The 13,348-nt window shown below is 37.2% G+C and overlaps 1 protein-coding gene across 7 annotated transcripts; it reads right to left on the reverse strand.

Annotated features, from left to right (window-relative positions):
* Positions 1–1,038: 1,038 nt before the first annotated feature.
* LOC112743567 (histidine biosynthesis bifunctional protein hisIE, chloroplastic) lies at positions 1,039–12,571 on the reverse strand. Of its 7 annotated transcripts, none has more exons than XM_025792828.3 (9): positions 11,475–12,571; positions 11,058–11,094; positions 10,758–10,979; positions 9,691–9,825; positions 9,303–9,463; positions 2,310–2,555; positions 2,115–2,210; positions 1,863–2,011; positions 1,039–1,627 (listed from the first exon to the last, which is right to left on the reverse strand). In XM_025792828.3, exons 5-9 carry the CDS (start codon positions 9,453–9,455, stop codon positions 1,624–1,626), a joined length of 648 nt encoding a protein of 215 aa, XP_025648613.1. In that variant the 5' UTR covers positions 9,456–9,463; positions 9,691–9,825; positions 10,758–10,979; positions 11,058–11,094; positions 11,475–12,571; the 3' UTR covers positions 1,039–1,623. The 7 variants fall into 7 exon arrangements, with proteins under 7 accessions (XP_025648613.1, XP_025648617.1, XP_025648616.1 ...); XM_025792834.3 differs by having other exon boundaries at positions 1,204–1,625; positions 1,862–2,011; positions 9,588–9,825; positions 11,475–12,514; XM_025792832.3 differs by lacking the exon at positions 9,691–9,825.
* Positions 12,572–13,348: the final 777 nt, after the last annotated feature.

Raw genomic sequence — 13,348 nt, forward strand, 5'->3', positions numbered from 1 at the left:
AAAAGAATTTGTGGGTCAACTTAAATTAAAAATGACATTTTATTTTAAGAAGATTTATCTGTTGGAGACAAATATAGAGGACATTTTCACGCAACAAGTGATGAAAATCCATTTAATGAAAATGCATTAGTATTCAAAAGTGTATCAAGTTTGCATTTTTATTACTATAATAAATACACATTAATTTGAATTATAATTGACGTTAAACTCAAGAACAATGTTACTTGTTCTTCTTGAAGGAAATGACGCTATGCTAATACTTGATTTGAATAAATAAATATTTTATATAGCAAATTTAACACAAATTCACTTAGAAAATATCAAGAATAGTGTTACTTGTACTTGAGTTCATCAAATGTTATATAAATAACATATGCTATACTAAATGATAAATGCTTATAATGTTTATATCAATAAATGATAAATGCTGTCAACGAGTTATAACTCAAATGGCATAATCTCCTCATACTCACCTAAGAGGTTGTGAGTTTAAGTCTGCCTATCTTTAGTAAAAAAAAAAAAAATAAATGATAAAATGCTTATAATGTTTATATCAATAACATACTTGTGCTCCTTTGAACTAACCCTTACATAATGTGTTATTTGCCTTGTACACCAAATCAATACACAACCATTCATCATCAATTATATTTTTAGTTTTCAATTTAAATCCCAATGATAATAGTCAAAAATTATTTTTAATATGTAAATAGAGATAATTTTTTTGTTGAATATTGATATTTAGAGTGTAATACAGTATTATGAATGTACAGAAAGTGCTGATACAACATAGAGGGTGTGTTGCTATAACTTGACATGTATTTAACACACTTTCTGTGTGTTGACCAAGATGTTGCTACGTGTTCAATACGACCAGGATGTTGCTACGCGGACAACACACCCCCCACCTGTTACAACATGCCTCCTAGGTTTTGACTCCCCACCTACAAAATCTACCCACCTATAATTATATCAAATAATCCAATTTCCAACAAAAACACCAATATTTTTTCCAATGTAAAAATTTAGCCATAATAGTGAACAATACGACAAAAGAAACAGTAGAATAACCAAAATATGACACAGATACAAGTATAACAATCCATCTCACACAACAGAACTACAAAGACGAAGAGTTATACCGCAAAGTCTTCAATACAGAATTATATCTTGCTATATATAAGCACGAATGCAATACCTCAAGTAACTTAACAAAACCTCTAAATAGTGTACATCTCATATCTATTAGGGAGGATGAAAAGTAACATCAACATGGTGCTCGACATTCTCAAACTCAACCTTGTTGAACAATAGCATAACTCAGTAGTCACAATGGTAAGAACGCCTATGGTACATCCGGATTTGTCAAAAAATCCGAATGCAGTGCTTGAGATATGTACTTAACATTAAGTTCAATCTTGCTCTGATTTCTTGGATACTCGACTTTTCTTTTCCTCGATACCAGATTGGGAAAATCTCTGCCGAAGAACCTGCAGAACATCTACTTTGACATCTTTCACTGTCAACAGTACCATGGCATGATAGAGTACATCAGCCATCTCTGAAGCAGTACGTAACCTATCCTCGTTGTTCTCTAGTGTCTGACACAACTCATTTGCCTCTTCACCTGCAGATACAAAGAATTAAGTCACAAAGATGCATGCATTTTGTCCAAGCCATTGGAACCATAATTAAAAGTAGAGGTAGTGTTTCTTTTAATAGAAAACTTTCATGTGGAGGCAATTCTATCATCTATAACACTTTGCAATGGAAATCACAAGGAATGCATATTTTTCGCTTTCTTCAGGATGAACAAACTTAAATTCAAACTCACGCTAACAACATGCCAAGATATATCTAACCTGATTTTAGAACACAACAACTTATCATTGATCAATAATCGCTTAGTCCATGAGGGCTTTCCATTCTCTTCTGCTAACTCTACTTTGCGTTGGGAGATCGTCGACTCTAATGAATACAAAGAGGATAATGCCAACCTATTTCTTTCGATCTATAACATAACCAAAATAAATTTGAATATCACTTGAAATTTTCCTCCAAAAATACAATATCTGAACACAACATGCCCTAAGTTGTAATCGCCTAAAGCTAACCTCTTGCTGTTTTAGTGAGTCAAAAACTGATGTATAATAGCATGTTTCTGCCCCTGTGTGGCAGGTAGGTCCATCTGGTTTCCCTAGGTATATTATCTAAGAAACATTTTCCATAGAAAAAAATATATAATAATAATTAACATGCCTGTGAATCAAATAGTAATAATAATTCAAGGGTAAAAGGAAGAAACATACAGACTCACGATCACAGTCAAGAAAGACATCGTGAATATTTATATAATTATTAGAAGTCTCTCCTTTGGTCCACAATGTTGACAGTGACCGACTAAAAAACGTAGCCTTCCGGGAAGATAGGGTTGAAAACACTGCTTCTCTATTTGCAAAACCTTGCATTAATATGGCTCCAGTATCAACATTCCGAGCTATTGCCACAGCCAAACCTTTATCATCCCATTTTACACCGTCTTGCAGAGAGTCTACCTGACAAAAGTTCAACACTTTAATTTGAAATAAGACGGAAGAAAAAGACAGATGCCAAGAAATTACACATGCAATAATGCAATGAATAAACTTCCTTAGCTATCCCGAATATACAATCACCATTTAACTGTGAAAGAAGTTAAAGAACAGATACCCTAGAGACTTGTCCCTGCTTAATTAAGCAGTTGATTGGTTTATGAAAATATTTTCTGTTTTTGTTTTGTTTTTATTCTCTGAAAATGATTTTTATTTTCAATTTTTCATATTTTAGAAAATGCACTTGATTTGCAAAAAGAGAATTCATTTCCAAACGTTCATTAGTTTATTTTTAAAATGTATTTCTAATATTTTAGAATTTAAAATCATATTTTTATTCAATTAATCTTAGTTATTTAAATTTTTAGTTATTTTTTAAAGTTTTTATTATTCTTTTAACTTTTATTTATTAGTACTTTATTAATTGATTATTGATTAAACAAATTATATCCATAACAAATTATTTTTTCCTTTATTTTTTTAAAGAAGAGACTGTCACGACGTTTAAATAAATAATATGAAAGGGATATTTTAAAATGAGAAATATTTAAAATTAATATTTTTAACTACAAAAATAAATTGTATTAATATTAAAAAATAAATACGAAGTATAAGTACAAAACAAATAAATCATACAAAATAAGAGTACCGTTGAAAAGGAGATTATATTGAATAAGAATATTCTTTAATCATTTTTGTTGGGGGGGGGGGGCTTTAAATTAAAAAAGAACACAAAAAATGCACTAGCAAGTATATATATAAAATACACTAGTAGAAAAATTATCATATTTCCATCAAATTGAAAAATACATCAGCACAAATTTTAGAAGAACACCAAAAATAGAAAACTTAAAAACATTGAAGACAGGAAGACAGAGAACGAAATAACTTGAAATTAAAAAAAATAATTGAATATAATAAAAAAATTAGAACTCAAATTTCACGTCATTTAATATTCAAATCTAATTTACAAAAATAAAATAGTAAAGATCTTTAAGTATGGCAAAACAAAATTTTAAAGAGCTCCTTTACCTTTGAATGGAAGGGAGAGAATGAAAAAACAGTGGAAGAGATTGGAAGAGAGCTAGCGACGAGTAAGCAACTAGTAGAGTACAAATTGGCAACGCAAGCATTAGATTGAAAGAGGAGATGGAAGCGCTGGTTTTAGAACTCAAATTTGACACCATATTAAAATCCAATTTAAAAAAACATAGCAGAAATTTTCAACCAAACAGCAAAAAAAAGTTTGAAGCAAATTTTTTACCTTTGAATGGAAAGAAGATAATGGAAAAGCTGATGAAAGAAAATGGAAGAGAGCTACCATAGTTGGAAGAATTACTCGAAGAACCAGTGAAAGAGAGTGGAAAAAAAGTTGGAGGCGTTGGCTTTATGGCTTTATGGCTTTATGCTTTATTGAAACACTGTTTTGGATTGGAATATTTTAATCATTTTTAACTGAAAAAGCTAAAAACGAAAAATATCATTTTCAATTGTACTCCTTTTTAAATATATTTTCACTTAAAATAATGTTAAAATACTCAATCAAACATTTTTATATTTCATTTTTATTTTCGTTGAAAATGAAAATGGCAAAACCAATCAGCCCCTAAATTTTCCTCGAATGTAGCCCGACAAATCTAAATATAACCAACTTACAAGTGGTGATTTTCACAATTTAATGTAAAGTATAATAGAAAATCACACTAGTTTGGAAGCATTAGAGATTTAAAGAAAACAATGCTAATAGCTTGCCAAAAATAATCATGCAATTAATAGAATAAAGAACTTCTAGTGTTTTCGGATTTGGATCACTTACAGCCCGATTATAAAGTACTAAAATTCACCATGAGCCTCAAACATCAAGCTACCTACAGTAAGGATTTAACCAAAACAATTATAATAGATGCTTTTGTAAGAAATCTCAAAACCAGAGCCAACGCTTACACCACTTACTTCACCACAATGTAATTGGTGAAAAAAAAAGTAGGAGTGTACTAGAAGTATCTGGTACGGGATGTGAGATGGATCGGGGACTCGCAAGTCGAGGCGGTTGTTAGATCTCCTTCTTAGAGCGGCGGGGTGGTACCTGCAAAGACACTCCGACGTCCAAGTCAGAATGGATATGAGAGGTATAAGGTGTGTGGAATGAATGAATACCTAAGCGGACCTCTGGCACCCCTTTATATAACTGGTGGTAGTTATCTCATCTTATCTAATCTGACTAAGATAAGGGAGGTATTTAAATTCGAATGTTGGTTAGAGATTCTATAGCTGGTTTGGGCCATCATCATCTTATCTTATCTGGCTAAGTTAAAGGAAATATTTGAATTTGAATGTTGAGTTAAGATATTGAAATTTATTGATCCGTCTTTGGGCCGTGAGAATGGCCCAATCTCGGGATTGCCGGGTTCAGTGACCGTTTCGAGGAAGGACCCGAAGATCGGGTCCGAAACAGTTGCCCCCGGAGCATGAGAGCATGCTTTGCTTGGTTTCAATGCTGAGTTGTTGGGGCCCCCGGTTCTCCATAGTTCGGGAGATTGTGAGGGGACTGAAAAGGATGTGACGTCATCCTACGCCAATTGGGGGGATGTTGGTGAGTTCCGCTCTTCGCGAGTTGTCAAGTCATTAGCTTAGACTTTAATGCCGCTTTTGTTGACGAGTTTGGTTTTCTATTATCGGGATGCCATGAGGGGGCCTGGAACGAGCGTGATGTCATCCTGCGCCGATTGGCGGGATGTTGGTGAGTTCGGCTTTCCGCGAGTTAGAAGACTGTCAACTCATGCTTATTTTGTGTGGCATTTTTGGAACGTTATTGTGAATTTATTTTAGGCCTCTTGGTGGGCCAATTTCAATACTTTACTTATTTACCTTATTTGGATATCCGATCAGTTTCTGGAGGTAACCGTTTAACTTAATTGAATATCCGCTTTGTTGGCTTCACGGGTGATTGACCCCCAAGTCACCGTTTTTTGTTATTTGGATATCTGTTTTGTTATTTGGACATCCGTTCTGTTGGTCTCGGGGTGATTGATCCCTGGGCTGCTATTTTTTGTTATTTAGATATCCATTTTGTTAGTCTCAGGGTGATCGATTCCCGGGTAGCCATTTACTTATTTGAATATCCGTTTTGTTGGTCTCGGGGTGATCGATCCTCGAGAGTAGCCGCGTTTAACTCGTGCCATCGGACTGGACAATGCTTATGAAAAAAATGAATTTTATTTGAAGTTTATGCTTCGTTAAAACCTCCCGATGTGGGTAGGAAATAGTGCCCAGTAAGAAAATATACGATTAAACAACTTAAGTGATAAATGAAAGTGGAAAAAGGAAAAAAAAGAAACGGTAAACAGATGGTCTTAAACGACCTCGATCTTGTTGATTTGATGGCATTCCAAGATCTCGGGAGCTCGGTCCCGTCTAGTCTTTCGAGCCTGTAGGCTTTTTTTCCGATTACCACCTTGATTTGGTAGGGACCCTCCCAGTTAGGCGTGAGCTTCCCTTCTCCGGAAGTGGGGGAACCGATGTCGTTTCGTCGTAAGACGAGGTCTCCTGGTCTGAAGTCTCGTCGTACCGTGCTACGATTGTACCTTAGACTTATTCTCTGTGTTAGGGCTAGCTCCCGTAGGCGTGCTATGCTCCTGACTTCGTCTGCAAGGTCCTGCTCTGCTTCTTCGTTGTTTCAACCTACGGTTCTACATGGGCTAGGGTCTTGGCGTGCATCGAGGTCGGCGAGGAAGATGCTTGCCGCGTCTCAGGATCTCTTGCGGAGGGCCAAGCTGGTGTTAACGCACTCTACCGCGACTTCTCGGTCCCCATGTATTGTTCTGATGGTGCCGTTATCGGCCTGGAACTTCATGATTAGGAGCTAGGTGAAGATGACGATGGATAGGTTGTTGATCGTCTTTTTTCCAAAGATGATTTTGTAGAAAGTGGAGTCCTTGAGAACCACGAACTCGGAGAGGATGGACTTCCTTTGACTTCCGGTTCCAATGGTTAGTGGTAACACTATGAAACCGTCCGGTTTGAGGAAGTTGTCTCCGAACCCAGTCACCCCGTTGTGGTGGGTTTGCAAATTTTCGTTTCGGAGACCCAGCTTGTCAAAGGCTCCTCTGAAGAGGATGTTGGAATCAATTCCGGTGTCGGCCAGTATTCTTTTTACAAGTCTGATTTCGATTTTTGTCGAGATAACGAATGGGGCGTCTTCTGCCGAGGTGTCGTGTTGACAGTCATCGGGGAAAAATGTGATCGCCGCTGGAACTGAGGAGAATGGTGCTTGATTTCTTACGGCTAGGACTTTAAGATCCTTTTTTAATGCTGATTTTGACTTTTTCAGCGCGTCCTTTCCGGTGATGACAGTTACGATTATGGTGGGGTCAGTTTTCAAAGTTTCTTGGGGTGCCTGTTGTATCGTCCTCAGGTTGCGTCCTTCGTGCTTTGGTTATCTTTCTCTTTCAGTTCTCTTAGGTTCTCGAATGATTTTGGCAAACTCAGGGAGTTTGCCATCTCGAATGGCTTGTTCGAGGGCATCTTTTAGGTCGAAGCAATCTTGGGTTTTATGTTCGTATCCTCGGTGGTTATCGCAATATAGGCTCTCGTTGTCACCTGTCCGTTCCTTCAGTTGTCGCGCCTTCGAAAGGATGACTCACTCCGCTATTTGGTGGTAAATTTCTATGATGGGAGTGGATAGGGGGTGTAGTTCGTGAACTTTCCTACCCTGGGTGGTCAGTTGGGGGCAGCGGATCTAGGGTATTCTTTCGGTTGTGGGTTACTATGAGATGTCGTGTTGCCGTGCTGTCGTTTATTGGCGGCCACGACTTGGCTTACCTCTTCGTCGTTTATGTATTCCCTTGCGACGTTTTAGATTTCGTGCATGGTCCAGATTGGCCTAGTGGTGAGGTGTTTCCGAAAGTCTTCATTCAAGAGGCCATTGGTCAGACAAAGACTGGCGACCAAGTCAGTGAGTCTGCCGACCGTCAAGCACTCGTCGTTGAACTTGTCAAGATATTTCCTCGTGGATACGTCTTGTCTTTGGGTGATTCTGAGTAGGCTGATTGGGTGCTTTGCTTTGATGATCCTATTGGTGAACTGGGTCATAAACTTCCTGGAGACGTCTAAACTGGTTATGGAGCCGTTTGGAAGGGCGTTGAATCATTTGATCGCGGGGCCGGCCAAGGTTACTGGAAAGGCTCTGCATTAGACCGAATCGACAGCTCTTTCCAGGTTCATTCTGGCCTCGAAGGTCATTAGGTGTTCATGGGAATCCTTGGTGCCATCATACTTCAAATCCGTGTGTTTGTCAAAACCTTTTGGGAGTTTCACGTTCAGGATTTTCTCGGTGAACGGGGTAGCTACCATTATCATGTGCCCGCTTCGTGCTTGCTTGGCCTCTCGGCGGTGCCTTCAGTCATCCTCGCGTGGCAGCGCTACGGATCTCTAGAATGCTGCGATCGCATCGTTTGTCGTGTCGTTCAGGTGACTTGTGGTTCTTGGTTTCGCGATGCAATTGGGTTCTGGAGGTTGCTTGGCTAGCGTGTTCTAGGTGATATCGCTCTTTGGACGTTACTCGGCCTTCGAGGTTTTGCACTTTGAGGCACAATTTTTGGATTATCTGGATTACTTTTTCTCCTAGGTCATCAAGTGCTCGGGTTTTGTCGGGCTGGTGATCATTCTCCTTTGGTTGCCGAGGGTCCGAGGTTGGCAGGCGTGCTGGTTGTCCTCCCGTGGGTGGGGGAAAGACTATCCTGAAAGTCGGGTGTTGGGCTTCGCAGGTTTGAGTTGTGGTGGTGGCTTGAGGATTGTTCCTCGAGACCACCACGACTTAACAGTCCCCACAAACGGCGCCAATGTATTAGAAGTCTCAGGCACGAGTTGTGAGATGTATCGGAAACTTGCGAGTCGAAGCGGTTGTCGGATCGTCTTCTTGGAGCAGCGGAGAGTGGTACCTGTAAAGACACTCCGACGCACAAGTCAAAATGGATCTGAAAGATATAAGATGTATGGAATGAGTAAATATCTGAGGGAGCCTCTGACTCCCCTTTATATAGCTGGTGATAGTTATCTCATTTTATCTTATCTGGCTAGGATAAGAGAGGTATTTAAATTCGAATATTGGTTAGAGATTGTAGGGCCAATTTAGACCGTCATCATCTTATCTTATCTGGCTAAGATAAGAAAGGTACTTGATTTTGAATGTTGGGTCAGAATATTGGAAGTTATTGATCCGTCTTTGAGCCATGAGAATGACCCAATTTTAGGAATGTCGAGTTCGGTGACCATTCCAAAGAAGGACCCGGAGATCAGGTCCGGAACAAGGAGCAATGTCAAATCACAAGAGTATTGAACAACAGTAATGTATCATCAACAAAGTGGCATAGTAATATGTTTTGGAATCTAAAATTCGTTTATAGAATGATCATGACCATTATCGTTAGGTTACATAAACTATCAGGTGGTCTTAAACTCACTGAAAATAGAAAACATAAATGCATCATACACATAAACCCATGCTGTCTATTTCAAAGACAACATATGAAATCCATCTTGAGAACCATCTAACATCTAGCTGATTGAATAATGAGTACACTTTTAATTTGGCAAATAAATAAATTGGCCTCTTATGTTTATCAATAGCTTCAATTGCCCGCTATAACATTGCATCATGGAACTTGAATACACACATCATGAAATCCTATAAAAATTTCAAAAAAGGTGTACCTTGGGGTCAATGATAATATTATTGTCTGGTCTTTTCAACGAAGCAAAAGGTAAGAGTTGTGTCCTTCTCCCCTTATTGTCACTGGTAAATGATAGCTTGCCATTGAAGAAACTAGTGGAAAATCGAAGCATGTGAGCATAGGAAATGGTCATTTTCTATCCTGCAGGTGCCATGCAAGTTTTTCAGTGTAAATACAAACAAAGGACCTTCACAAAATGTAAAGAAGCAAAGCATTGTTTTTCAAGAAAAAATGTCAGGAGTATTTAATGGCATGCTGTGTGCACCTAGAAAAGTAGATTGTGGAAGAGATCAGAAGAGAAATAGTAGGGCAACAAGGAATGAGGCAAAATAAAGATGGCAACAGGGCCCATGGGGACCGGTACCTACCCTGCCCCCTTCCTTTTTCCCATACCCAAACCATGTGTTTGGTCCATGGATTGGTTTGTGTTACTAGAAATCAAATTCCTGGGAATACTACTCGCACAAATCAAATTCGAGCTAGGTACATTATTCCTGGAATTCCTGCGAATCAACATATTAACATGGATGTGTGGTTAGAAAAATGTTTTTACATTCGTAAAAATTTTACACTAAAAACCTTACATTGCAATGATTTTACAATGTAAGATTACCAGAAAGGTGAAAACTTTCAAGAACCACACACCTACAAAGTCTGGTTAGTGCAAATATTCCTGGTGATCCTAGGAATCAACATTACTATGCGAGATAAATGCAATTATACCAGCGAATACTGTATCAATTTCCTAGAATACCCTAATAGCTTTAATTCAAAAATTACATTCCTTGTACTGAAAAGTAGGTGTGTTCATTTTGCGGTTTGGTTCGGTTTTTTGAAAGAAAAAAAATCATCCAAACCAATTTTATGTAAAATGTTAGGTTTGGTTGGTTAGATTTTTTTTTACGAGGCCAACCAAACCAAACCGGACCAATTAAAATTCAATTGGTTTGGGTCAGTTTTTCAGTAATTAAAAAAAAGTAACTAGAAAATTGTATCCTTTTTTTGGTGAAAGAGTACTTTAAATAATGAAAATATAACTAGATCATAAAGAACTGGAAAACTAAAAAGAATAGAAAAAGAACTAATCCAAAGTAGTATTACAAAAATGAACAACTTTCTTCATGGTAGGCATGGCCTTTGATAGAGGGTTGTACATTTAAAATCCAAAATGTGTTAACTGGATTAAAAACTATAACCACATTTTGGCCAACCAGTTTAATAAAACAATTTTAAAAATCATATCCATATTAAAAAATTGGTCAACCAAAACCAAATTTTAAAAACCGGTTTATATCCAGTTAGCCAAAACCAAAACCAAATAACATTTTTGTAAATGAGCAGTTATATAAAAAAAGCTTTTACAATAAAGATTAGATAATAAGATGTAGAAAAACAAATTAAACAAAAAAGTGAAAAACAAAGGAAGTAGACTTACACGTCCTTTGTTGGGGGCATAAATGTAATATATAGTGAGATAGATAAACTCAAATCAACAGCCAACGCAATTGATGGTGAGGACTAGAATGCTGTGAGGCCGCGAGAGTGCACAAAAGGAAGCCCGTAGAACACCCCAAAATGCACAGTTCATCACAGTTGCTATGGACGGATCAGGATTGAATTCCTCCCCGACTTCTTTATTATCGTATAGAAAGTTGGCCTGAAATAAATATTTCTTTAAATAACCGAAAATTTTTAATTCTATTAAAAAATAGAGGAATCGAGAGAAGTTAATTACACAGGTGAGAAGAAAAAGAGGAACAAGAAGACATTTCCTGCACGAAAACGGGAAACACACAATCATACACGGAAAACTTACTCAATGCAAAAACCGGTTTTCCAGTTAAAAAATGCAATTTTTTTCAAAAACCAGTTTATTTTTTTAAAATCGGTTTTTATTTTTATAACCGGTTAAAAACTAAATTTTTTATTTTCTAACTAGTTAAACACCAATTTTATCATGTAAAACCAGTTTGGGTAATTAACCTAAACCAAATATTTAATTAACCAAAAACAGGTTTGTGTTTTTAATTAACCTTAACCATGTACAGCCTTTATTATTAGGGTACTGGAAAAGCAATTCTATTTGATTAACTCAAATCTGAATTTCTCACTAGATGCTGAAACCATAAATCTGATAAAAAAAAATCAATACCTAAATTTTCAAATATCCAGATGCAAGAATTAATTCACTACTTCAAAAAGACAAAACTCTGCCTACAAAATGAAAAAGAACAAGGCAGTCAATGAGATGTGAAAATGTTAGCTCAATGTTGAGATTCCCAAATCAACAAATTAAGTTCACATAATTGTGACAAATGAATATAAAATATGAAGTGAATTCAGAGGGACTTGGGGGAACTCATTGCCTCCTCTTTCAGATCATCTTGTGCAGAATCAATAATCCATATAATCAGATTAAAAAACAATAATCAATAATCAGTCCCAAGAATTAATTATCAGCACTACAAAAAAAATCAAATTAAAACAACAGAGGCAAGAACAAAAAATCATAACAAAAACTAAGCACATAACAAATAATCAGATTAAAATTCAGCGAGAACAAGAACAATGAAATTAAACAATCAGAGCCAAAAACAAATAATCCTAACAAAAATTAGCAAGTAACAAATAATCAGATTAAACACGGAATTATGACAACAAACTATGACAAATAAACAGAATTTAGAACCAGAATTGAAAAATAAAAAACCTAAGACTTGAAAAATTTTAAAACAGAATTTAAAAATCATAATCATAACAACAAATTATGAAAAATAAACAGAATTTAAAAACAGAATTAAAAAAAAAAACATAAGGCTCCATTGGTAGATGCAGCGACGAAAGCGATAGACTAGATGGAGGCGGAGAGGCTGGACGTTGCACGACTGGAAGGCTGACGAACTGCGACGGAGCACGACGGCGCTGAGAGCAACGAAGCACCAAGGCGCTGAGAATGACTGGAGGCTGACGAACTGCGACGGAGCATGCGCGGCTGCTCGACGGCGTGAGGCTTCGATGGACGACGACAGAGAGGACTGTGACTGAGAGAGGGGAGTGAGTGAGAGAGGAGTTTGTGCTTTCGGCGGCATGAGTGAAGAGAGGAGTCTGTGGCCTTTTGTGCGCAGCGGGAGTGCTTTGAGAGAGAGAAGCTTATTAGACCAGTAAGGTTTGGGTTAAGTGGGGGCAAATGTATCTACCGGTTCGATTTGGTTCAGATATTTGATGTTAGAATTGAAAACTGAAATGAACGGAACAAAAAATTAATTTTTTTCCCGGTTTTGTAGGGGTTTGATTTATTCGATTTTTTTATTTGGTTGATTGATTTTATTCGATTTAGATTGATTTTGAATATTCAACATAAAAATATTATATAACAAAGCATCTGAGACCAGAAAGAGAGAGAACATAATAATCAACAACAAAGTCATAGATAATATCAAAAATCTTTACATATGAAAGATAAAAAAGTGACTTATTGGTTTTATGCATGGTTCTAAAAATCGAACTGGACTGATCGATTTAATCGATTTAACCGTGAACCGATAACAAAAACGGTCAAGTCTATTGTCTAAAATCGCTGGTAGAAAAACCAGTCAAAAATCATCAAACCAGTAACCAACCGGTTCGAATAAAACGACGCAGTTTTTTATTTAAAATAAAAAATAGAAGCAAATGCCATAATGCATTCGAGACCCAACCCCCCCTCTTCTTTTCCCAACATTTGTCACTATTGGAGAACTATGAAGAAAGGAAAAATCAAAAACCCTAGCCCTTCATTGTCGTTGCCATTCCCGGATCCTCAGCGCGGCCGCCGTCCCCAGGTCCTCAGCGTCGCCGCTTCTTCCTCTTCTCCGTGTCCGGAACCCAGTAGATCGGCACGTCGTCTTCATCTTCGTCGGCTTCTCGGCACGGAACCCAAGTTAGTGGCTTCTCGTCTTCATCTTCAGTTCTTCACTGAATGTTTAGTCTTGTTCTTGGTTTGAACTTTGAAGCTCTGAAGTTGTTGTTCTTCGATCTTCTTCTTCA

This window comes from Arachis hypogaea, chromosome 14, assembly GCF_003086295.3.
Source record: "Arachis hypogaea cultivar Tifrunner chromosome 14, arahy.Tifrunner.gnm2.J5K5, whole genome shotgun sequence".
In the NCBI taxonomy this organism is placed as follows: domain Eukaryota; kingdom Viridiplantae; phylum Streptophyta; class Magnoliopsida; order Fabales; family Fabaceae; genus Arachis; species Arachis hypogaea.

What these genes read in the sequence shown, in the direction of transcription:
- LOC112743567 (XM_025792834.3), bottom strand. Translation starts at nt 9,455, where the DNA reads ATGACCATTTCCTATGCTCACATGCTTCGATTTTCCACTAGTTTCTTC. An exon ending in ATATTATCATTGACCCCAAG is followed by an intron (nt 2,556 to 9,302) that starts GTACACCTTTTT and finishes AACTTTTGTCAG; the next exon opens with GTAGACTCTCTGCAAGACGG. An exon ending in TTGACTGTGATCGTGAGTCT is followed by an intron (nt 2,211 to 2,309) that starts GTATGTTTCTTC and finishes AATGTTTCTTAG; the next exon opens with ATAATATACCTAGGGAAACC.